Below are 25,993 nucleotides of genomic sequence, written 5' to 3'. Positions count from 1 at the left end.
ACCTTGAATATAAACTGTTCATGATATTTGGTAGTGATGGATCCAGTGCGAAATTGTCAGAGTTTTGCCTTCTTGCTCTTCACATTAACTTGGTTTGGACATTTTGCTGCTGGAGTTCTCTTTCACTGTCACTCTTGCAGCATTGGTACTTGGCTTGTGGCCATCTGTCCCATATTGGATATGCTCAGTAACTCCCTGTCAGTTTCATCTGGAACCACTTTGCTTTGCTTGGACAAAATACTCAGGCTTATGGGTTAACAGGGGAGACACCTCTCTATTTTGGAACATGGCACCAAACAGAATGGAAAACTGGGTTTTCTTCTCTCAGACAATTTCTTAAGGTTTTTTGTTGTTGTTGCCAGTCTGCCCCCCCCCCTCCCCCACCCAACAATCTCTCCTATACGTTTTGTTTCAGAAGTGATCTCCTGTACAGGATTCAAAACTACGAACCAGTGAGGAGGGCTATAGATACTACCAATATTACTTGCCCTTAGTGGCTTTTATCCGGAAATTACTAAACACATTGCAATCAGTCAAAAAACCCTCCCCTGTGGGTGAGCTAATTTAGCTTTTAAAACCCATTTTATTTGCTGAGAAACTGTGGTGGTAAGAAACGACATAGAAGATTACGTCTTTATGTACAAAATCAAAGTACTTTTCTACTTTCATAGACAGACATCTCAAAGGCAATTTACTTTTGTGCAAAAGGAAAGATGAGTTAGGAACACACAACTACAAGCATCAAACAGCAGAGCCATTTATGTCTTTATGTATTTATAGAAGTTTCTCAGCAATTCATGATACTCAATTTATGGCTGAAAAGCTGTAATAAAGATACACCATTGCATGCTTACTGATTTTGTTTTGTGCATGTCATTTATGTTCCCAGATTGTTATTAGTAGAAAGTCACTAATTAACATTACAGATCTGTTTTCTTTTTGCATCATTCTCTTAATCATGTTAATCTTACAACTATATTATTCCTGAGTATTTACTTTACAGTTAGACAAATTACCTAATTTAAAACAGAGGTTACGGTAATAAGGAATGAAAGTAGTGAATATTCATACTTCCACAGGTTCAGTAAACTGTAAGTTAAGACATATTCCTACTGTGTTGAATATAAAACCAACAAAGCTAACTTGATTACCGGAGACCATTCCTGAGCAAGCCATTTTGGGCAATCAAATATATTGCAAGGCTGGACAACAGGCATCTTTGGAGTGTACATGCATTTCCATTCTTCCACAGGGCTGATATGTCCCTGAATGTCTTCTTCCACACATGAGACACTGCGGCTTTGAATGCCCCCACCACAGGATGAGGAACAGGCAGTCCAGGGCGTACTTTCCCATCTGGGAAAAACAAAGAGGCATCAGGAAAAGGAATACCTGCTACCTCCACGCCCACCCACACCCCGCAAATGCATAAACTGCTGTCTGCAGGAGGGATTTTTTTTTCTGATTAATGTCAGTAAAATTTAATCATATATGTATTTTCATAAGTGGCCATAACAGCAAAACACCCTCATGGCTGCTTTTTTTAAGTCACAAATTAGTAATACGGAATCTCTCTCCAGCTAGCCCAGTGACTATGACCACAGAAATTCTAAATACTTTAAACTTCATTCTTTCTTTATTTTCTTTAATCATATCTTCACAATTTGTCATTTTCTGAGGAGTCTTTGACACGAGTCACTGGAAACTCAGTGTGCTGTGAAGTTGATGCTCTTTTTGTATAAAGGGAAACAGCAGTGTTTCTTTCCAGGGAAACAACTGAGATAATTGAGGAAAAAAAAAAGATTGGAGGAAATTACAAAAAAAAAAAGACATGACTATACTGATGGGATGCTTGGCCTCCAAACAATAAACTACATGGACCTTGTTTCCTTACAGTTGAGGCAGTGAGGGGGACTGAGAAACCATCTTTTCTTTACAAATGCCATTTGAGATTGTAATGACAAACCCACACAACAATGTGCATTTTCTGAGAGGTATGCATACTTATGAGAATAATCCTTTTTTACAGTGATGCATATACAATAATGTATGTATCGTTCTACAAGTGTACATGTCTGTCCATATAAAGTAGTCTGGTATTTGTTCTCTTATATTCAAGCCATTGACACAGAGAGGATCTGGGACCATTGTAATCCTGTGCATGCTTGATGGTCTGATAGTATAAAAATGCATGTTCTGTCTTCCTAAAAATATTCCACAAAATCTTTTTTGTAGTTTTTGTTGTTGGTAGAGGTGTTTTTTTTTTTTTTGTTGTGTGGGTTTTTTTGTTGTTGTTTCCCCCCCCCAAACAAATGTCCTTTCATAACTCCATTAGAAATAATGGTTGAAACAATTATTTTGCTCATAAGATGGTTCTGGGTTTTTTTGTTTTGTTTTTTTGTTTGTTTGTTTGTTTGTTTGTTTCTTTGTTTTTTCTTAAAAAATGTTTGGTTTTTTTGGTTATTTGGTTTTGGGGGGGGGGTGTCATTTTTTTGTTTGCTTGTTTGTTTGTTTTTTTTTGAAAAACCCTACTTGTTTCCTCTTTCAGGCAAGAGGAAAAAATGTGAAAGGTGAGATTTTTTATCTCCCAGTTAAAGGAATTGTTTTTATTAAGTAACAATGACAGGATCTCTAAGATTGTATAGGAATATGGAAAATTTTTATTTTTCCCTCTGATTTTTCGTCATATCAATGTATCTTTTTCTTATCAGCTCCAGTATATATAAGCACTACCCAGCTACTGGCTGGAAGTGCCATAAAACTCAATGTGAAATGGCTTATGCTAATAGCTGTTTATGAATGGTAAAGCCACTGATTAATACTATGACTTATCACAAACAAGTGGTGAAACCATATTTACACCAGCCATATCCATTATTATGTGCCCAGCATGAGCCACGTTATGTCACAAATGGGTAATTTTTTAATTTTAGCAATGTTTTTAGTTCAAGTGTGTTACCTGTGGCTCTGCTGACCAAGTTTCCTAGCATACAGTGAAGGTTTTTCACTACCACAAATCTAAATGAAGAGGCCTCAGACTGAAACTCACGAACAGCAGTTATGGCTGCAGCCTGCCTGAGCCAGCTTTTCCCGATCATAAACAGTGATGGCTCCCTGGAGTCTTTGAGACAAGTTTCCAAATACCCTAGGCAACCTCTACAATACCAAGCAGCTTAAGTGTAGGCAATCCGGTTTGGTCCTGAGGCTTTTTGTAAGTGTAGGATAGGGAAGTGAAGTTTTTCTGTTGCACTGCTCTTAAAGTAGGTGTCTCAGGTCCTTTCTAGATACAAAAGGTGTGACACTGACCAAGAATTTGTGAAAGGAATTGATGGTGTATTAAAAAGAAGCACTGTATCTGCTGAACCATACCTTTCACTCTTTGTGATAAAATTCAAGGCTGAGAGGTTGCAGCAGGGAAATCTTGCAAAGATGTCTTACCAGATTTGCTCTCCCCTTCTGTGGTGTTTGTCGCTCTCCTTTGTCCCTGGTATTAGGTGCCAGTCTCAGATGTAATGCAGGTAATGCAACCAGGGCTTCTCTGGTTTGTTTGGTTTTGTTTTTTTTTTTTGTTTGTTTGTTTGTTTGTTTTTTTCCTAAGCTCTGCAGGTGCAGAGGAAAGACATTTTTTATCCCCCTGACTTGGCCCTGGCTCATGCCAGCCTCATGGACTGTTCAGTTTCTGCTGCTTCTGAGGTCTGGAGAAGAGATGTGGGGAAGCAACAGTGAAACAGTAGAGGGAAAAAGGGGGGCAGAGGTCCCAGCCAGCAGTTGCAACCTGGGCAATTGATCCTGCAGGGAGGGGGTGTTAAAAGAGAATAGTACAGTGGCAAGAGTGGATGTAAGGGAACTGTAACAGGGTGAGATCAAAATCCAGAACAGCTTGAGAAACAGTCTCAGCCTTTTGATCATTTTCAGGGAACGATTTTTTTCTTTTTCTTTCAGTGTTACTGAAAGCCAAATACCTCAGGGCATTTTGATCCTTTATTTTGGATTTCGTTCAGCAGTGAAAAAGACTGCCTAGCTGCCAGCTCGGGATGCTTTTTCATTAAATACAGTCCATCCACTGTTAAGTACTGAGAATCATTCTTTGATATAAAATTGTTCTCTGTCTTTTGTCAATGTGCATGCCCTTTGTACACAACAGTAATAAAATCTGTTTTATTCAAAGCTAGAGAGTTAAAAGCCTGTATTAATATTCTAGCCTCTATACTCCTTAGTAACAGAGGTTTATTTCTTGAGGTTAGGATATATGTATGTGATTTTTTAAAAAGCAAAGAAGAGAAAAAAGTGTTTTCCAAAAAAAAAGGAATTAGATGGAGGGATACATTTTTTAAGTGTATCTTGTGAGTATTTGGTGGTAATGACTGTGTGTACATAATCATAAGCACTTAACTAAGGAAGAGAAAAGCCTAATCCAAGTGACATGGATCATTGATAAAGGGTTTGAACATGAATTGCAGTGACAAAGCTTGGCAAGTAAGCTGCTCTCCTCCTTGTGTTCTCACTCATAGTTTGTGGCGGGTCCATGATTTGGCTGGGGGCTCTTGAATGGGAAATATGCTGCGTTTGCAAACTGATGCTGAAAGATCTCTGCATTAGGCCTCACCATGGTTCGAGGGAGGTTGTTTCCTCACTAGGATGAGACTAACAAGTTGCCTTGGGGGCTATTTCTGTGATTTCATCCTCTATGACACAATAAATAAATGAAGAAGGAAACACAGCACAATACACATCCAGGTGGTATTTCAAAACCAAAAGGTTGTTATCCTTCAGATACCAAACATTTTTATCAGCACCATTCTTATTCATTGCTGTAAGAGTAATTGATATGAGATTATTTTCATGAGAATTTCAAATCTTACATGGAACAGGTTGCACAAAGAAGTGGTAAATGCTCCATCCCTGGCAGTGTTCAAGGCCAGGTTGAACAGAGCTTTGGCAACATTGTCTATTGTGAGGTGTCCCTGCCCATGGCAGGGGGGTTGAAACTAGATGATCTTAGGGTCCTTTCCAACCCTAACAATTCTATGATTCTATGATTCTCTGATTAAAGGCATTTTAATTGTGAGATAATGATACAAATCAGGCCGTCATCCTATTCCTGATCTCTGATTTCTTAGAAAAGCCAATGGATTAATACACCTGGGGAAGGCATTAGCACGGGTTTGCAGGATCAGAACACAACACTGATACTGTCTAAACCCAAAACCTCACAATTTATAAGCATGCAAGAAGCAGCAATTCAAGACAGTCTGATAGCTCATTACAAAGTCAATGGTTATAGTTCTCTTCAGAAATGTTTAAAGGGAAGAAAAAGGAAAGGTGGGAGAGAAAAGAGAAGGTGGGGATGGAGCATAAGGAGAGGAAGAAAGGATCCACACACTCGATAAGTCTGCATTGCTGTTTCAGCTAGAATATTGTTTCAGTTCTGCATCAACAAAATTTATAACAGGTCAAGACTTGAATATCTCTGGGTTATTCTGCAGGAGTCCAGAGCAAGAGAAAAGCAGCAGCTGTTAACTTAGTTTGAGAGCAAAGCAGAAAAGCAGAGAAGAGGAAAAAAGAAGAAAATGTATTTGTTAATCCTAGCATCTGTTTGGCTGTTTTACATACCGAGGAAGGGGATGGTAGAGGTCATAGGGCATGATCTGCTTGTATCCATCACTGTTAGGAACAATAATGCCAACCCTCTGAGTAGAAGGTATACATAATAAACACTAAATGATTAAATTATACAAGTTCTTTTAAACAATATAAAAAAAAAAAAAGCCCAAACAAGATATTTTACCTAAGTTGCTATCACATTTAAACCAAAGCTTATGGTCTTATCCTACTGTTTCTGAGTCATTCAAAGAATAAACCACTGACTAACCCTTTATTCTTATGAATATATTACTTTCTGACTGAGAAGCAATCCATTACCAGAAGTGATCCAAATGAGTTGTCCAAATATTATTTAAATTTATGAGGTTACTCTCTGCCATTAAAAAGAAATCTATACTTAACACTGTCTTGGAGCTTGTATTCAAAGTCACTGAAGACAATAGAACTTTTATCTGCTTCAAAGAGGTCTGGATCAAGTTATTTATGTTTATTTTATATCAAGTTATTTATATTTTCCTAATTTAATTATGGTTGTTTCTGCCATCCAGATAAAAATTTCTGCTTTTACACAGGTTGGGATTAGAAATTTGGAGAATCCCAGTGCAAGAGTTCAAATCTTTAATTTTTGTCTCTCCACCTTAAATCAGTTCAATTTCATTCATCTTCAGAACCTGCCTCTTTATTTGGATTTTTCTGGAAGAAAGAAAGAACTGGAGAAAAGAGTAACATGCAAGGTTGGCTTGATTTTTTTGGTGGTGTTGTGATTGGTTAGCTTGGTTTGCTGTAGTGTTTATTGGTGTAATATCTAAATAATGCAACATCCAAAGGTTATAGAAGGCTATAGCATAGATAAGATGTAGCAATTATCTGAACCATTGTCATGCCAGTTATGTGTGAAATGGATGTCACTTCACTTGTTGGCAGCAACAGGATCTCACTGAATTGCTAGTCTGGAATTTCGTCTTTTGTCTGCACATTTTATAGGTTTTGACTCGAAATGCCTCTAACCATGTTGTCTCCAAGTTATTAATCAGGCATACCTATTAATATTGAACAGATGACACCAGAGGACCTCATCTGTCAGTTTCATCAAAGCCACTGCACAACAGAGGACTTGGATGGGGCGGGTGGGCAGAATCATTAAAGAGTGAATGCCAATTGCATAAAGATAAAAACTGTGTCCCTACCCAAGCTACAGAGAGATGAATCTCTACAGATAGAGGAGGCTGCTATGGATTTCTGCAAGGGGGAAGCAGCAAAGGAGAAGGAAGGGAGAAAGTACTTGTCATCCTCAGCACAGTTCATTGAAGAACACTGTATTCATTCAAAGAAGTCTTGTCATCCTAACGGCAAAGGGGTCTATTCTCCTTTCAGTCAACAGAGTTTTTATGTGCATAACTCGTCCACGATAGCAGAATGGATCCCATTGTGTTTTCACAGTGAGGAGTCAGTGCCAGCTCAGTGTGCTGGAATTTTCCAGCTAAAGCAAGGGAAAACACTGGAGCCCTGGGAGTGTGTGATGGGGACTAGACAATTGCCTCTAAGATTAGCAGCCTCTGTAACCACAGTAGGACTCTGTATGAGTATGCACATTTGCATCTTCAGAGAGCTGCCTGTCTCCACAGAAATCTAGGAGAGGTGATTCTGGAACTCAGAAACTTTGTAGAAGACAAACGGGTTATTTAGAGTATAGCCAATGAAGAAGTCTTTTCAGGTTTAGCTTGATGGGTAAATGCCTCAAGAAGTGTGAGAAATGGTGTACTAGTATTTTAAGATGGAAGAGGACTTTTTCTGAGGTTTCTTTGGTCATGCTTTTGGGGATCTCTGCTGCCTCCCTGACTCTCCAACTAATGCTGTTGAAGTTCCATTCCAAAGCCTTTTGCACTTTCCAGCCCAACAGCTTACTGAAGAGCAGTTGGAAAAAAGATTGATATACCACCACATTCAGAAATGAAATAATTATAATATAAAAGTATCTACTGCCTAAGAAAGAAACAGATTTCAAAACATTTCTTACTCATTGCAGTGAGAAATGTTTTCTTTCTAATAAGCATGATCTGGATGCATAACCCAGTTCTACATGCATTAGAATGCATAATATCTAAGGCCATTCCAATGGAAATAACCATACCACATCCAAACACTGTTATGAAGATTAAATAACATTTACAAAGCACTAGATTAATATTGTCATTGGAAAGGTTTGACCCTCAAAGAATTTTGCATACATAAACTGCATTTCTGCAAATGGTATAGAGATCTACAGAATTACTGATCTACAGAATTACTGATGCTGTCCTTGTGCATTTAAAAGGGGCTGCCAAAGGCTCTCATTCTGTTAGTGTAAGATAGTGATCCCTAACAACATAAGTCCCATAGTCACAGAGAGGAAAAAGACCTCCACAATAATACAAAATGGCTTAATTTATGACTTTAAAAATCGTCTTGAAGATACAACCTAAGCGCAGATGGTCATTGTACCATTAACAGCAACTGCATCTTTCCAAGCTAGTCTCATGTGTTTTTTTGGTGTGTGTTCCAAAAAAACCCACCCCAAGACTAAGTTACTTATGTAAAAAACCTTTTAGAGATTACATTGAAAACACCTTAGAGGTTACTTTGGTATAAACCTGTACTTTCTGACTGGACAAAGTGGCTTAAATTCTATGAATCTGTCATTCCAACATACTTCTATAAAAGACTGGAAAAGATCTAATTTATGGACTCTGTTCACTGTACATTATTCAGACAATGCAAACAGGAACATTTGCTAAATGAACAGAGCAAATAATAATTCCTCACTACACTGAGATTTCTGGCTGATAAGGGAGTAGATAACAGGACTCACTCACACAACACCAAGAGCAAATCTACTTTGGCAGAAGCAGGAGTACAAAGCAAATTATTCTGAAGAGATGCTGAGTCTTATATGTCTGAAATCTTCCATGCATTTCAGACCAACAAGTTGTAGCACATACTCTGCAGATTGGCTTGTTTTCCTCTGGAGTGCTGGCAGCTTCAGTACAGTTGCTCTTCCAAGGCATATGTCCAGCTGGAGCGGGAACTGCACATGCCAGAGGTGGGTGTGCTGCAACCAGGTCTGCCATCTCTGCAGTCAGCTTTCCCATGGGATGGGTGCCCACAGCTGAATTCCTTGAAAGTCACACTTGGCGTGACACCCTGGTGGTAGCTCCTTTTCCTCTGCAAACTACCCTTTTAGCACAAACAACATGCACAAATGCATTTCTCCTGTATCTCCCCAGTGACTGCCTCAGACAAGGTGCCAGAAATTCCCACCTCCTTCTTCTGCATGCTCACAGCTCCACAGCTCTCAGGCCAGCCACCCTCTGGGCCAAGCAGGGGCACAGTCTAGAGCAGGGAGAAGAGTCAGCAGAGAGAAAGGACATATCCCCCTGAGATGCTTCAGAGTGGTCTAACCTGCATGGGGACAATGTGCAGAGGATGGGCAGGTGTGGGTAGGGCAGCCTGCCCCTCATGTGCTGGTGCTCCTGCACACGGCCATGCCAATACCTAGCCTCTGCAGGACACTAGCACGTCTCTGGCTCATAGCCTTCACTTCTGCTGTGGGCTCTGTTTCCCTGGGGGTTTCATACCTGCAATGCTGCAGCCGCAGCACTCTCAGGTGGCTAGATCTGCTACCCATCTTTCCTGATGGGGACTCACTGAAATCTGTCAATCTTGAGAGTGAAGGTCTGCATGGCAGGGACTATGCCATCTAAGCAATGGTCCAAAGTATGCCTAAGATATTAATAGCAATCAGCAAATAATAATAAAAAATTGAAGCAGCTTAAGTGAGCTGTGGAGAGCTAATTCATTAAGTGAAAGGCAACACTTGGAAGACCTGAAAAAGATCATCACAAAAGATAAGATTTTGACAGCTGATGCAACATCTGCTATCAGCTCCTTCTCCAACCACAACTGTATCTGGAGGCATATATACTGCCATTCCTACTTGAATGTATCATGATGTCCAGCTCAGCCTTCCTGAAAATTTGTCTGATGGTTCCTTTCCTGCTCTTCTGAATTGTTTTTGGCCTCCTAAACTCCCTTCTACACCCCTTTTTCATGCATAATGCATCACTTTAGCTTATTTCTCTGGCAACCTTGGTAGTTCCTTGCTAAATTCTGAACTGTTTCAAAAACACCCTCCATAAATATACATTTGGGATTACTAATGTTTGTTGACTGTTTTCTCATTTGCAGGCAGCATAGTTTTGCTAATAGCTGTCTCACTTTTCCAGCACATGCAACTTCAACCATGCTGATGAAAAACGTTTGTTCACCCTCCTGCTTTGATGGCTAAAATCTTCATGTCTCATCTTTCCCCAGAATGTCTATCTTTCACTCTCTTTAGGATCATCCATATGCATATGGTTGGCTAAGTTTCCATTTCCCTACAGAAATTGAGACCGGACCCAGCAATCAGAGGCAACCAAGGTTCAGAGAGGCTTTCTCAGCCCCCTGTAACAAATTAAGAACTGAAGTGAAAAAATGCAAATCCACAGAGATGACCATTTGCCTGAAGCAGAGATGAAGAAAGGGCATTATCATGACCAGTGACCCACATCCATGCCGGGGTACTGTCAAAAAGCCCAGTATCTGTGGTAACTATGGGATATTTTATGTGAAAGAACATTCAAAACAAAGTTTAAATCTATCATATGGTCCAATGGAGGGTAATAACAATAAATGAGTCATTGTGTCTCAGACCCCTCTCATCACTGCAGATCTATGCCTGCTACTGTGTAAATCAGAAAGTGCAGCCTGTCTTTTCAGGAACATACCAGCACTCCAGTTCTGTTCATCTTCCAGAAAGAATGTAGTGAAAGTGAGAACACTGCATTGACGTGATACTTGGTTTATATCCCCTATCTAATATACCTTTAGGAAAGCTGATAAGCAACAAAAGTATGTGTTTGGCAATTTCCTGCTTCAGCTGTCAGTTTGCAATGAAGAGACCTCTGCTACTTATTAAGAGGATACTCTATGTTGTCTTCTAATCATGCATATTTACTCAATACCACCTCTTTCTCTCTTGAAGTAAACAGATAAAAGTTACCATGCACATGTCTTCCTGTTGCTCAGGAAATTGTGTTCACTTTCACATCACCAAGTACACTGGGGACTTACTCAGAAGTACTTTGAATGGCCATAATATCCTAGCAGCCTTTTCTGTGCTTTTATGTGTACTTCATTATTCTTGTTAGAATAGCTAAAAATTAACAACCCCAAAGCACATTTTAATTTAAATTTCTCTTTGCTATGCCTGCCTCCACCACCAATCAGCATGAGTAGTTAAATGAGGAAGCCAAAATAAAAACTTTGATGAATAAGAAGAGGAGCCTTTTTTTTTTTGAAAAACTTAATAAACTGTGGATATCTGAGAATTCCTTCAGGTCCTTAAGTATTGAAAGTCTTGCTTGAACTGGAGACTTTCTCAAAAAACTTTCCACAGGTACTAACATTATTTCTGGTGGCAGGCTTGCAAATAATGCTCTAGGCAAATTCCAAGATTTTTGCCTGTGCAGGCAAGACTGGCATTATTGGCAAAGCGGTAAAAAGAAACCGACATGTTAGAGGCTTTCTAACATGAAACTTTGATACAGATGCTTCATGGAGTTAGAATCTTTGCCGAAGATGCTTTTATAAATCTTTATACACCATTGGAATCTCCTAGTAAAAACACCAGGAGATTTTGTGACTAAGAGAACCCCACATTAACATGCAGCAAAGATAGGCAAAAATAGAGGAAGCTGGTAAAAATGCAGAACAGTGTAGCTTGGAATGCCACTTAGAAGCTAAAGATGATATCTATCTAGAAGCAGCACTGATGTTGCTCCAGAGAATATCCCAGTGAGTAGAAGAATGATGAGTGGGGTAAAAACCTTTTTCAGATTTGTAAAAACTGGTTTTTGGAGGAATGCTTTTGAGTTATGAAATAAATAGTATCTTCAGCTTATAGCACCTCAGAGTTGTCCTAATACCCAGCTAAGTCAAATCTAAAAAGATATTTTCTCAAAGCAGGAAAGAATTCTATTGACCTTTCTTTAGAAGATATCAGGATATCAGGAGGATACTGATGATAGCTATAATGCCTGCACTAAAACCTCCAGTCTGTGAAGTTTTGGACTATTAAAAGATTTGCAGTTAATTAAACATGTGAAACTTCAATGTTTGATTTTGCCACATAGAAGGGGAGTGGACTAGATCAAACTGGGTGCTACATCAGTAGATATTACACATATATTTGCCAGTTGAGTATAGACTGTTGTAATATCTTAATGGACTGTAAATAAACAGAATGTTTTTTTTTCTTTCTAACGCAGGGGATGGATACCAAGGAGGGTCGATGAGAGAGGCTGGACTGGGCATTTTTAGTGTGTAGGGATGAAAAGGGGCTTGGTGTCATGATGTGCAAGACACTAGTTACTGGCCTTACTTAGGTGGACAGGCCACCTTTACTTAATCCAGAAAAGGAACATGTATAAACCATATATGTTTGAGAAATAACCTTTCACCCACTGCCTGTCCTCTGAGTATGTGAGAAACTGGGTTTGCAGAAAGAGAAGTTGATTAATTTTTCACATTTGTTCACTCTAAGCTTTATTTATTACTCATGATGCCAGCAATGCTGCTAATTATTGCCATAATAACCATAATAAAGTAAAATGTTTATATGCACTAAGGCTGAAGAGGCAACTAATTGCAGGCCCACACAATACTCCTGGTATTCATTTAAACTTTTCTTTCAGCCTGCTCTTTGCTGAAAATTTTATTGTAAGCTCTCCTCCAGTAACCCCTCTCAGTTGCTTTAGTCAGTGCCACTGTGGTCTCCCACGATTATTTTCTGTGGCGTTCATTGACATACCATAGGAGCGGTCAGCAACCACTAATCAGCTACGCCTCAATGGAAAAATTAACATCTTTGTTTTATACAGGCAGAGCAGAGTGGCTCCTGCACAGCAAAGACATTGTAGAGCTTGCTCACTCACACTTCTGACCCTGTTGTTCTGCTTCACCTACCCTCTTCCTGACCATAAGAAAGCATCAGGATTCCAGAAGTTACCACAGATTTCCTCTGGTTTTCTGTCTGGGTTGTTGATTCTTGCAGTTCTTTACAAAGGCACTTCTGAAAATAATAATTTGCAATTTGGCATTCTGGGAGGACGTTTCCAAAAAGAGCCAATTCCCCTCTGTTACTGCTTGTACCCTGGGACAGCATAGCTGTACTTCTAAATAACTCTCCCTCTCCTCAGGGTATTTATATCAACAACTTTGCCTTGTTATGTCTTATATAAAACAAAAATTGCTTCCTGACATCTGTCCAGCTGTTATTTTCCCCTCCTCCCCTTTTCCTTCCATGTACCATCCTGACATCTATCTTACCATATGAGAATATGTTTATGTTATTTAAAATTAGTGGGAGAAGTATGGAAAATATTCATAGTACAAATTCCAAAGACAAATTACATATTTGACTCAGAATTGTTGGTTGTTTTTTTTTGTTTTCTTTTTTCTTTTTAATAGCAGCTTAAGCTACCCCCTCCCCCCCCAAAAAAAAAACAACCCAAACCAAACCCCAACAAAAAATCAGCTATATAAAATTACTTTCTCATTGGTACTGTGAGAGTGAATCTGACAGGTTCCATGTCTATTCACACCATTCAGCCATCTTTTATCTGAGACGTTGATATTCAGGCCTCTTACCTGATCATACCTGGCCTCTACTTTACTGACTTAAGTTTCAAACAATTCAAAGAAACTGCTTTTAATCTAATAAAATCACTGAGGAAAAAATGCAAGAGCTTTATTATAGTAACATTTCTAGTTGCAACTAGTTGTTTTGTTTGGTTGGTTTTATTTTGGTGTGGTTTGTTTTTTTTTTGTTTTGTGTTGTTTTGTTTCTAGAAAGTACTAGAACAAGAAAAGCCAGATACTGAACTTGAAAAAGTATTGCTAAAGGAAAAAATAGTCTTACTGAATTGTGGGAAAGAATCTAAGCTGAAAAATCACTTCTGAGCAGATTGTCAACAGGAAACACTTCTCACAAAGCGCTAGTGAAGCTGCATTCTTCATATTATATCCTTAATCCATCCTAATGAACTGTATGATAAAGTCTATAACTTAAAGAATTTACAATACAGCTGAAATGAAGTAGGATTTTGAGATTGGATATTTCCATTTTTTAATTATGGGACATTTTCACTTCAAATTTAAAACTGTATAAAAACATTTCTGGCTTTTAATTATTTGCAAACAGAATTACTGTTTTGTAAATCCTTTGTTCTCGTAAACACAAAAGTGTTGCAAAATGCCATACGCTCTGGGTAAATGTGTCTTCAGTGACAAAGAAACCTGAGTGTTAACTCCAGCTACGAAAGGTCAATGAACTTCAATGAAACTTTCTAGAAGAGGTAAAAACTATCTTGGGCTTGGTGTGCTTTGTTCTGCTCTGATAATGCCTAGCTAGTCTTAAGTTGGTATACGTGGTTTGGTAAGCAATCACACTCAGTCAGGTGGATACATAGTCACATAGATCCCCAAAGCATCATTCTCCTGTCTAGGACTTCTTTTTCCTGTGGCAATTTCCACCTATCTGAATGGCCATCACAATTTTTTAGTGACTTTAGTTGCTTGACCTCACTTTATCATAACTAGTCTAGAGGGAAAGGAACAGGTGAAAAAACGGCTTTAGGGCACCCTTGCATGCATCATTGCTGTGTTGCACTTGACCATCTTTTACCAAAGCCACACAAGAGGACCAAAAGGTTTAGATTACAAATACATGCTTGTGGTTTATGAGAGGCTTCAGAACAAAGGACTGGTTGTTTTTATGATATTGTTCCTTTTCTTATACATGGGAAATCTCACTCTGTGACCTCACTATTTTTACTATTAATCCTCTGAAGAAGAACACCTGGCAGGGGAGAAAAAAGGCATCTGAGGGGCCAAATGTTATTGATACAAATTCACACATTACATTCTTACTTGCTGCCATGAGTGTAAGTATTCATTTTATTAGGAGAAAATTTAAAATACCCCATAAAAATAATGTCTCTAATTGTGATGAAAACCATTTCACAACATTTTTACACCAAGAATATGTTTTCTGTCTCACTAACATTTGAGAGACCTACATTGATCATGGGATGGTATAATGGACAATATGTTTTCTCACACTTTATAATGTTCAATGAGGCAAAACAGTATCTGATAGGAAGAAACAACCATTTCAAATCGGTTTGTGCAATGTGGAGGTGCTAAACAGAGGTCTTTTCCTACGCAGTACATCCTCAGGATGAGAAAGACATTGAACTACATAGGCTAAGTAACACTGTAAGCAACAGCAACAGAATCTTTTCCTACTTCTTCCTTTAGACACCAGTCTCTTTTAAAATTAGAGCTGACTGACCTTGCAGGACAAGGATCCAGATTACACTCTTGAAGTTTTGGCTTTGGCTTGATATTTTCAGGATAATAGTGACAGTATTGATCTGCTACTACCCGGCTGCTTCTCAAATCAAAACATTCAGCAGATGTTAGCTGATAACCTGCAATACACAGTGGAAAAAATAATATGTGATGTGATGGTGTTCTTCCTGTCTTTCTCTGCAGTGCATGTAAGTTCTGTGATCAAGGACCTTTCAGTCTCATGCTCTGCTGGTGAGGAGGGGCAGAAGAAGCCAGGAGGAAGCAGAGACAGGACACCCAGCCCAAACTAGCCAAAGGGGTATTCCATACCACAGCACATCAGGCCCAGCATATAAAATGTGGGGGAGTCACATGGAAGGGAACAATCACTGCTCTGGTCAGGCTGGGTATGTGTCAGTGGGTGGTGAGTAACTGCATTGTGCATCACTTGTGTTTATTGTTTTTTTTCTTTCCCATTTTATTTTTAAAGCTCTCTCCTTGTTATTTCCCTTATTATTATTATTATTGTTATTATTATCATAATCATCATTATTATATTGTACTTTATGTTAGTTATTAAGCTGTTTTTAACCCATGGGTTTTACATTCTTTCTGTTGTCCTCCCCATCCCGTGCTTGAGGGGAGTAGGCATGGTGTAAGCAAGTGGCTGCGTAGTGCTGAGTTACCAGCTGGAGTTTAACCACAACAGTCAATAAGGCTGCTCACAGGAACAGGGACAAATGGAGACATCTTCCGATTCCAAAGCTGCCCCGAATCCCATCAGCCTTTATGTTCGACAGCTGTAGCATAAAACGCAGTCATGAATATCAAAATATATTTTATGTACAGAGCCTGGTATGATGCTGAAAAATCTACAAGCTACTATCACTGTTGCTACATTCCTCCTCTAGTTCAGATGTAACTACTTTCATTTTCTGATTTTGCCCTTTTAAAGGTGAAAATCTCAGTGCAGAATTTGGGACAGATCCTGTACGCAGATGACTGTTTCTGGAATACGGTGGTAATTCATTACCTCCTCCACAAGACGCTGAACAAGGAAAAAAATCAGTTTCCCTCCATCGGTGAACGATAGGCTGATAGAAGATAAACTGAACTGAACTGTCGGCAGCACCAGCATAGCGGATCTGAAAAAGACGTAATGCCAAAGAATGAATCTGACATAACTATTACAAAGAAGCATTCTGCCACATGCATCTTGCAGTTTTTGAGACATCTTGCAGCTACATGAAATATCAGAGTTATTTTGCAATATAGAAATGAAATGCACAAAACAGAGAACAGATTGATGGCAAAATCTTGGCTGCAAAACAGCCAAATAAATCTCTGAGCATAATCAATGGCAATTCTAACCATTTAGAAACCATGTTCTGTAATAATGAATGCATGGTAAACACATGGTTAGTGCTACTGAATAATTTTATGGGGACAGATGATACGGACTGTTCTTTAATCCATCAGAAAATCACCTAGCACTACCTGCTGTCCCTGCAACATTGACACGGATTTTAGATCATTAATATTGCCCAAACACCTTCTGAGACCATGTATATTACATAATTCACAGTGAAAAATGGGAGGCTGTTCTGTGGGAAATAAAAAAGCACGCGAGTTCTTATTTAAGATGTTTTGTTTCTGAGGTGAGTCTTTTATTCTTCTTTGTGGTACTCATTATTGTGGTACTTATTATAAGTAATCCTCCTGCTTACTTCATTCTGGCTGCAAAAATGCTCCTTTCAGTCATAGGCATGGACTTTTGGCTGGGCTAAGTACATCTTTGGATAACATTATTTAGAGCTTACAAGCACTTCTAACTTACAAGCCACCTGAGCTTCTAGCGCTTTGTATTCTGAATAGAATTCCCACATAAACAAGAGTTTGCAGTGAGAGAAATGCAATAGGAAAAAAAGACCTTCACACTGCTAAAGCAGTACCACTTGTACCTGGCCCAGGAAAAAACTCCTTCCTATTTGATATCTGTGCTGATTAATACAGTTACGGGGACTTTAAAATCTCTGCTGGGCATCCCTTGTCCCTCTAAGCCTCCGCATGAGCAGCTGGCAAGGGAGGAACAACAATACTGCTACTAAAAGCCTCTCCTAGTCAATTATTTGTGCTAGTATATAATATATCTGTGTTCCTTGGGCACTTTTGCATCAATGGCATGATGCTATCACTGGAGAAAAAACTGCCAAACCACAATCAGAAAAGATGGACCCTTCTTGAGGAGCAACCCTCCCTGCTTTTTTTTTTCAGACAGCTTAAAATATTTCATCACTGCCTCCTTTTTCTTTTCCTGTGTTTGAAACACATTGCCATGCTTTCGGAACATTACTTTTCAATCTGTGTTTCCTTTTCTGTCTTTCCAAACGCCAAGAGGCATGGTCAAAGAGCAGACTTGAAACAGAAGCAAAAATACAACAAATTGAGCTGAACAGCATAATCTGGGTTGTTTGTTTTGTTTTCCCCTGTAGATGGACAGAAACATGATTACAAATCAAACTATGTCTTGAAAAGAAGGAGGCAGGCAAAAATAATGCAGGTTATCTTGATGTCTGTAAGAGGTCTAGCCCACTGAGACCAAGGCTGCCCTTTTCTAATATGAGCAAACAGTGACATAAATTCCCAACAGAAAAAAAAATACAGCTGTAGCAATACAGCTTCTTCAGCAAATGGGAGGCTTTTTCCATGGATTAATATCATTTGAGACTGTGTGTCAAAAACAGGATATCGAATTCCTTGTTCAGGGACGGTGCATTAATCACACACTTCAGAAGGGCCTTTCTGGCCTCATGAAAGCCTCATGCATTCTTGGGAAAAATGTTTTGTTGTGCTGGAAACCATTCGGGGAGGTCTCTGATCTGAATGTGCAGAAAAATATTCACTGGGAATTCTGCTCTTACGCTTTGTTTTTCAAGTATCATCAGTGATTCTTAAACTCAGAAGATCTACTCAGCAGTATGATCTTCAGTGAATCATGAAGAACAGATCAAGAGCTCACACAGAGCCTACTATAAAAGGAAGAGGAAGGAAAAGCATTCACATTAAAAAAAAAGAAAAAGTAAAAAAAAAAATCAGGAAGACAGAAGAGTTTCTCTCCCTGCAGACTATTTCTGCATGTCTGCAGAATTATCTGCCTGTTTTGACACAGAGAAAAGACAGATGTGCATCTTTTCCAGCCTGAAGTCACACATGCAGCCATGACAACAGCATAGGTGGGAAAGGGCTACAATGAGCTACAGCCATGAGCTAAAACGGCACAAAACAAGCAAATGAAAGAAGCAGGCACAGTTTCATTTATTTTTTTAAGGAGTACTGTAAGCAGAAGAGGAACAATATATAGTGAATCCACAGAGCAAAAATTTCTTTTTGATTTTGTTTGATAGTTTCTTAAAGCTAAGATCTTGATCCAGGAGAAAATATTAGTGACTGCTTGAGCCTTGCAAAACTCAAAGTGAGACTTGATAGCTAAATACTTTAAGAATTGTCCTGGATTTGCTGAACAGGGCCAACTTCCACACATTGAAACACTCCCTGCTCTGGAGTATGGTGAAATTTTTACCCTTGCAGCATCTGCAGTACCCTGCTAGCTATGAGAAATGCCAGAGCTATAAAAAGAGACGGTCAATGCTTGAAAATCTCGAGTTAGTCCTTTAACTAACTGATTTTAGCAGTCATTTTTGTCACTGACTCAGAAAAAGTGACAATTGTTCATTGTGCTTGCAAATAAAATTGTATCTAAATTTACAGTATCAGACAGCAGAAGTACTACAGAATTGCAGAGCACTCAGCCCTGCATGTGTGCATTGCAGCCTCCTAGAAAGTATCCTTGAATTCCTTTAGGTTGCAGGGGAGTTTAGAGTATTCCAAACACCAGAGCAGTCCTCATCATTTTGTAAGAGCCAAGAGAATACCACCAGTCTTATAAAGAGTTGGTTAAAATTAGAATCCTCAGACTATCCACCAAAAATTAACTGTCTATCCTACAGTCACTATAAAATCTTTTTTTCTTGTAGAAAAAACTCAGGAAAAAAATAAATCATCGCTTGTACCCTGCCTTTTAAAACTGATTTTGTAAATTGCTGTCTGGGATGGTGCAACAGAGGCACAAGCTATTGCTCAGGTGAGGTGTGGGATTGATAAAATGCAGTATTGATTTGGGGAATAACTACAGAATTTTGAATGAAAATAGCAAACTCATAATTTGAACACGAAAGCAGCATAAACTTTTCGAATTATTCTGATCTGTCAGATCTGTCAGACTGCAATATATGGCTTTGCTTTTGTATTATGTTGTTTTTCCTATAGCCCCAAAATTTGATTAGTTCACATAAAACCAACCAAACAAGTAAAATCTTCCAAAGCCCAACCATTTCATGCTTGATTTTGGCAGCAGTTGTGAATTTTAATGAGCAGTGATAACCGAACAGTCACCAGTGTTAATTGTAGGGTTAAGCCATAAAAATGTATTCAATGAGATGTTCTCATCTTATGAAATTGTGTGTGTTGGAGGAGGAGGAAAGACCACTTCTTTCTTGTGTGTGTCTCAGACTGGGGTTAGGGAAAGGGAATTATTATTGCATGCCATCTTTTGTCTTGCAAACTTTGATCTGGTATATTATGATTTAACTCCATGCCACCATGCTTATTAAAGATGTTATAATGGATTTTTCCATATTATTAGTACAAATGATTTCTGCAAGTGCCAAATTCCAAATCGTTGGGTTTGATTTATTAATGAGTAGTGCAGTGTTGAAATCTTTTAAATGACATAAAAATAAACCAGGGATAAGATGGGACCTTGAGCAACCTGGTCTAATGTGTTGTATCCCTGCCCATGGTAAGGGTTTGGAACTAGATGATCTTAAGATCCTTTCCAAACCAAACCAACCTATGATTCTGTGATTCTAAAAAGGCAACTTTTCCCACAAAAAATCATTAACAAATTCATCACAGAAATATGTGTTAAAATGATGAATGCTGAACAAGCTGGCACCAAAGTTTCATAGTACTTAAAACTGACTGATTTCTGAATTAGATAGACTTGGGGAATTCATATGTGATGCTAGAAAAAAGTTGCAGAAAAAGAAAAGCTCAAAAAGAACAATTTGTCAGAGCAATAAAAAAACCCACAACAAACCACATACCTATGAAATTGTGTCTGTTCCCTCAAATTAAAACCTATCAGTAGACTTCAGATCAGCAGTATTCTAAAGAAATATGTAGGAATAATGGTAATACATCTCCACATCCAAACAGATTTTACCCAGTAGTTTCAAAGCCTGAAGAGCACAGGAATGCAAATCATGTGTGAACACATCTGGACTATTTTTCAAACCACAAGAAAATAGATACAGAATTTTTTGATGTTTAGCTTTTTTTTTTTTCTTCACATTTTTGGAAGGGATGCATGAAACTGCAGACCAATAATCTTTACGTCTGTTATGGGGTCAGTAGACAAAACGAAAATAAAGAACAGAACTCAAAGTTGGGTGCTTGAGAAGGGCTATGCTTCCTGAGCATTGTAGCTTGCTTTGCTGAAGATTCATGAAGGGTACTGACAAAGGTAAATTAGGTACCATTTTTCTTCTAAGTCCCTTACCAAAGGTGCTAGACAAAATTCACATGAGTTAAGAAGATCCTCCTATGGACAAATGACTAGGTAACAGAGAATGGTCCTATAAACTGTTCCTGGAATGGACGAAGGACATGTGGAATACCTAAGGGATGTTTGCCAGGGCATGAGTTGTCAGCCGCATCCCCAGAGGAGCAGGATAAAGGGTCAACCATGAGCTGACCAAGTTTGCTAAAGTGAAAAATTATGAATGATAACTAAAAATGAAATTGCCTCTGAAAGCACTTGAAGAGAGTCTGTGGGTGAGAATTAAGGGGCAGGCTGGCAGGGGGGATACTGTTGTAGGTGTCTGTTACAGACCACCGGATCAGGGTGAGGAAGTTGACGAGGCCTTCTACAGGCAGCTGAGAGCGGCCTCACAGTCACAGGCCGTGGTCGTCGTGGGGGATTTTAACTTCCCTGATGTTTGCTGGAAGGACCACTCGGCAACCCAGCCACAGTCCAGGAGGTTCCTCCAGTGTATGGATGATAACTTCCTCCTGCAAATGGTGGATGAGCCGACCAGGAGAGGAGCGCTGCTGGATCTCATCCTCACTAACAAGGAGGGTCTGGTCGAAGCAGTAAGGGTTGAGGGCTGCCTTGGTTGCAGCGACCACGAGATGGTGGAGTTCAGGATCTTGTGTGGTAGGACTAGTAGAATACCAAGTAGAATTGCAACCCTGGACTTTAGCAGGGCAAACTTTGGTCTTTTGAAGCAATTGCTAGGGGAAATCCCATGGGCAAGGCTGCTTGAAGGTAAAGGGGCCCAAGATAGTTGGTTGACATTCAAGGACTGCTTTTTCCGTGCTCAAGATCGGAGCATCCCGACACGTAGGAAGTCAAGGAAGAGGGCCAAGAGACCTGCGTGGCTAAATAGGGAATTGCTGGGTATGCTCAAGTGGAAGAGGAGAGTTTACAGGTCATGGAAGGAGGGGCTGGCCACTCGGGAGGAATATAAGGCTTCTGCTAGAGGAGTAGGAAGGCAGCTAGGAGGACTAAGGCATCCTTAGAATTAAACCTGGCAAGAAGGGTCAAGGACAGCAAAAAGAGCTTTTTCAAATACATGGCAGACAAAACTAACACCAGAGGCAATGTAGGCCCACTGATGAACGGGATGGGTGCCCTGGTGACAGAAGATACAGAGATGGCAGAGTTACTGACTGCCTTCTTTGTCTCTGTCTACTCTGCTGCAGGCAGTCCTGAAGAGCCCTGTACCCCTGAGACCTTAGATGAAGTCAGGCCAACGGAGCGGTTTGCCTTAGTCGATGAGGAATGGGTTAGAGACCAGTTGAGCAATCTGGACATCCATAAATCCATGGGTCCAGATGGGATGCACCCGCGGGTGCTGAGGGAACTGGCAGAAGTCATTGCTAGACCACTCTCCATCATCTTTACCAAGTCTTGGGAAACGGGAGAGGTGCCTGAGGACTGGAGGAAAGCAAATGTCACTCCAGTCTTCAAAAAGGGCAAGAAGGAGGACCCGGGTAACTATAGACCGGTCAGCCTCACCTCCATCCCTGGGAAAGTGATGGAACACCTTATCCTTGGTGCCATCTTAAGGCATATCAAGGATAAGAGGGTTATGAGGGGCAGTCAACATGGCTTCACCAAGGGGGAATCATGCTTGACCAATCTCATAGCCTTTTATGAGGAAATAACACGGTGGATGGATGATGGCAGAGCGGTGGATGTGGTCTACCTTGACTTCAGCAAAGCATTTGACACAGTCTCCCACAGCATCCTCACAGCTAAATTGAGGAAGTGTGGTCTGGATGATCAGGTAGTGAGGTGGACTGCGAACTGGCTGAAGGAGAGAAGCCAGAGAGTTGTAGTCTATGGGGCTGAGTCTAGTTGGAGGCCTGTAACTAGTGGAGTGCCTCAAGGGTCAGTACTGGGACCGGTATTATTTAATATATTCATCAACGATTTAGACGAGGGAATTGAGTGTACTATCAGCAAGTTTGCTGATGACACTAAGCTGGGAGGAGTGGCTGACACGCCAGAAGGCTGTGCTGCCATCCAGTGAGACCTGGACAGGCTGGAGAGTTGGGCAGGGAATAACTTGATGAAATATAACAAGGGAAAGTGTAGAGTCCTGCATCTGGGCAGGAACAACCCCAGGTTTCAGGATAGGTTGGGAAACGACCTGTAAGAGAGCAGTGTAGGGGAGAGGGACCTGGGGGTCCTAGTGGACGACAGGATGACCATGAGCCAACACTGTGCCCTTGTGGCTAAGAAGGCCAATGGCATCCTGGGGTGTATTAGAAGGGGGTGGTTAGTAGGTCGAGAGAGGTCCTCCTTCCCCTCTACTCTGCCCTGGTGAGACCCCATCTGGAATATTGTGTCCAGTTCTGGGCCCCTCAGTTCAAGAAGGACAGGGACCTGCTGGAGAGAATCCAGCGCAGGGCAACAAAGATGATTAAGGGAGTGGAGCATCTCCCTTATGAGGAAAGACTGAGGGAGCTGGGTCTCTATAGTTTGAAGAAGAGGAGACTGAGGGTTGACCTTATAAGTGTCTATAAATATATAAAGGGGGAGTGTCACGTGGATGGAGCCAGGCTCTACTCAGTGGCAAACAATGATAGGACAAGGGGTAATGGGTACAAACTGGAACCCAAGAGGTTCCACTTAAACTTGAGAAGAAACTTCTTCTCAGTGAGGGTGACGGAACACTGGAACAGGCTGCCCAGGGAGGTTGTGGAGTCTCCTTCCCTGGAGACATTCAAAACCCGCCTGGACGCATTCCTGTGTAACATTATCTAGGTGTTCCTGCTCCGGCAGGGGGATTGGACTAGATGATCTTTCGAGGTCCCTTCCAATCTCTAGCATACGGTGATACTGTGATACTGTGTGAATCTTTGGCAGACTACATTGAAGTGAATTAATGCCTGTGGGACAAAATAATTTTTTATGCTAGTTATACATGAAAATGTCCTCCACATTTGCTACCAGCATTCAGAATGGTAGTAGAGCTGTTATAGGCATTCCTTTGAAATTATCAGCTCAGGGTGCAGCAACAGTTAAAAAAAATAATGGAATATTACAGAGAAGAATAAAAAAGGAGAGAACATAACACAGCCAAGGAGAATACATTTGTGTACTGATCATTATGTGTAGTTCACTGTTTTTCAACATATATGTTTATACATAATGTAAGTATTCTATGTATATTAAATAAATATTAAATAATTTAATTACATTTTATTAAACTGTACATTATAGGAAATGGATATTTTCAAAACATACATTTATACATTTAAATATTATTTACAAATTATACGTTTACGTATATTATAGAAATTGTGAATACATAAGCACAATGGACCTAGAAAAAGGACAGAGAAGAGAAAGGATAAATCTTGCATGGACCATCTATGATAAAAGTAAAGATTAGATAAAGTAGGACACTAGCAAAGAGCTAATGATGATGTCAGAGATCTCAAATATAGAAGTAATGGGGAAAAGGGGTAATAATTTCCTGTTTCTCAGAGTGGGAATATTTTCCCACTCAGAATCAGTAAAAATATTGCACCAATGGTTTAAAAACGAGATGTATTTCTTATTTCACAAAGTGCATAGTTCATTGTGGAATTCATCCCATGAGTTAAATGTTGACAGAAGGCCAAATATAGCACAAAATGGACCTACAGAGAACCCTGAAGACTGGCTCATTTGAGTCATTAGACAGAAAAGTACAAATGTAACATGAGAATAAAGAAGGAGGGTCCACAAACATAGCATAACCTTAACCTGTTTCTTGCACTCTCAGTATCTGAAATCAGTTCCTCTCTGTAATAGAAACCTGAGTGAAGCAGACTTTTTGCTTGACCTAATACAGCGGTTGCGATGTATTTATGACAGAATCACAGAATAGTTTGATTTGGAAGGGACCTTCAAAGGTCATCTGGTCCACACCCCCTCCAATAAGTGGGGAAATATCTAACCTATACTCAATTTGAAGGAGTGATTTTATTTTTTAAATACAAGGTAGAAAGTAGAGAGAAAGCAAATATTTTTATGTATTTTAACAGAGATGCAAAGCAGATATAATATTAACTCACAGTGAAACACCTTTCAAATAACAGACCTAACAGAGAAGGAAAATCTGAATAATGCATTTAAACTAGTATTTATGCAAACAAGCAAATTAAATTAGGTATGGTCTGTCCACAAAGGCTCAAATTACTAAACTGACTGGAGGACAGCATTTATAGATGAAACACATTGATTAGGAGAATGATCATGTTCAAAGAACTAGTAATTGAAATTCTCATGAGGCCACACTTGAAATACTGGTTGCAGTTCTGGTGTCTTCAATATAAGAAGGACATGGAGCTGTTGGAGCAAGTCCAGAGGAGGGCCATGAGGAAGTTCTTTACTGAGAGGGTGGTAAGGCACTGGAACAGGTTGCTCAAAGAAGTGGTAAATGCTCCATCCCTGGCAGTGTTCAAGGCTAGGTTGGACAGGGCCTTGGGTGACATGGTCTAGTGTGTGTGTGTCCCTGTCCATGGCAGGGGGATTGGAACTAGATGACCTTAAGGTCCTTCCCAACCCTAACTATTCTGTGATTCTAAATAATTTATATTGAATAGAAATGAAAAAAAAAGATATGAAATAGAATCTATGCATTGTTTTCAAAAAGACTACTACATGGTTCTCTATAAATTTTACTACATTTGCCAAGAAAAATGGTAGAATTTTTCTGAAATTGTCACAAGATCTAGTCAAGATAAATAACAATTAGGTCTCTTTTCAGTTTGGTCGTTACTTGTGAGCTTGACCTAGACATTATTACAACAGTTACACAGTTTTTGTGAATCAGGAAATCAGAATAGGTGATTTCTATGACTCCTGCAAAAACAAAGTATTGGATGCAGACATAGGCTGATAGAAACTAGTGACACAGACCATGTTACAGAAGTGCTTCCAGCTAAATCCAATATGCACTCTACAGACATGACCTCAGGAAGACACATATCTCAAGAACTAGTATTGTTTTACGATGAAAGGACTATACTGCAATAGTCTCCTAGATTAAACAAAGTGTTTTGGCCATTTGACCTTGATAACACAAAAATTGACTCAGTCACAACTAAACTTTTCTGTGTGCTCAGCCTTCATTCTAGCTCATCTGCTTCTGGAGCCCCAGCCAAACCAGATCTGCCAGTACTTCCAAGACTAGATCCTTCACAATTTCCTGCCTGACCTGCAGCCTTCTCCCAAATACAAGGCATAATCTTCTCTGGAAACCCTTGCCAGTATCACACATAAATTACAAAGAAGACCCATATTGTCATAATTCCCAATCTTCATATGGTAATCTCT

General features: G+C 39.7%; 1 protein-coding gene across 1 annotated transcript in view; it reads right to left on the bottom strand.

The window, feature by feature from the left end:
• Positions 1–25,993, bottom strand: part of ADAMTSL1 (ADAMTS like 1) — a 166,632-nt gene that overhangs the window by 83,781 nt on the left and 56,858 nt on the right. The window contains exons 8-11 of the mRNA XM_057406301.1: positions 16,070–16,181; positions 15,038–15,176; positions 5,614–5,664; positions 1,152–1,356 (exon numbers count right to left, since the gene is read on the bottom strand). Of these exons, the coding sequence (XP_057262284.1) occupies positions 1,152–1,356; positions 5,614–5,664; positions 15,038–15,176; positions 16,070–16,181 (507 nt within the window). The remainder of the gene's footprint in view (positions 1–1,151; positions 1,357–5,613; positions 5,665–15,037; positions 15,177–16,069; positions 16,182–25,993) is intronic.

The sequence above is a fragment of the Pezoporus wallicus genome, unplaced genomic scaffold (genome assembly GCF_028554395.1).
Source record: "Pezoporus wallicus isolate ANWC-B61680 ecotype Strahan unplaced genomic scaffold, APGP_CSIRO_Pwel_v1 contig_2132, whole genome shotgun sequence".
Lineage (NCBI taxonomy): Eukaryota > Metazoa > Chordata > Aves > Psittaciformes > Psittacidae > Pezoporus > Pezoporus wallicus.
Note: the sequence above shows the minus strand (reverse complement) of the source record. Positions and strands in the feature narration are given on the sequence as shown.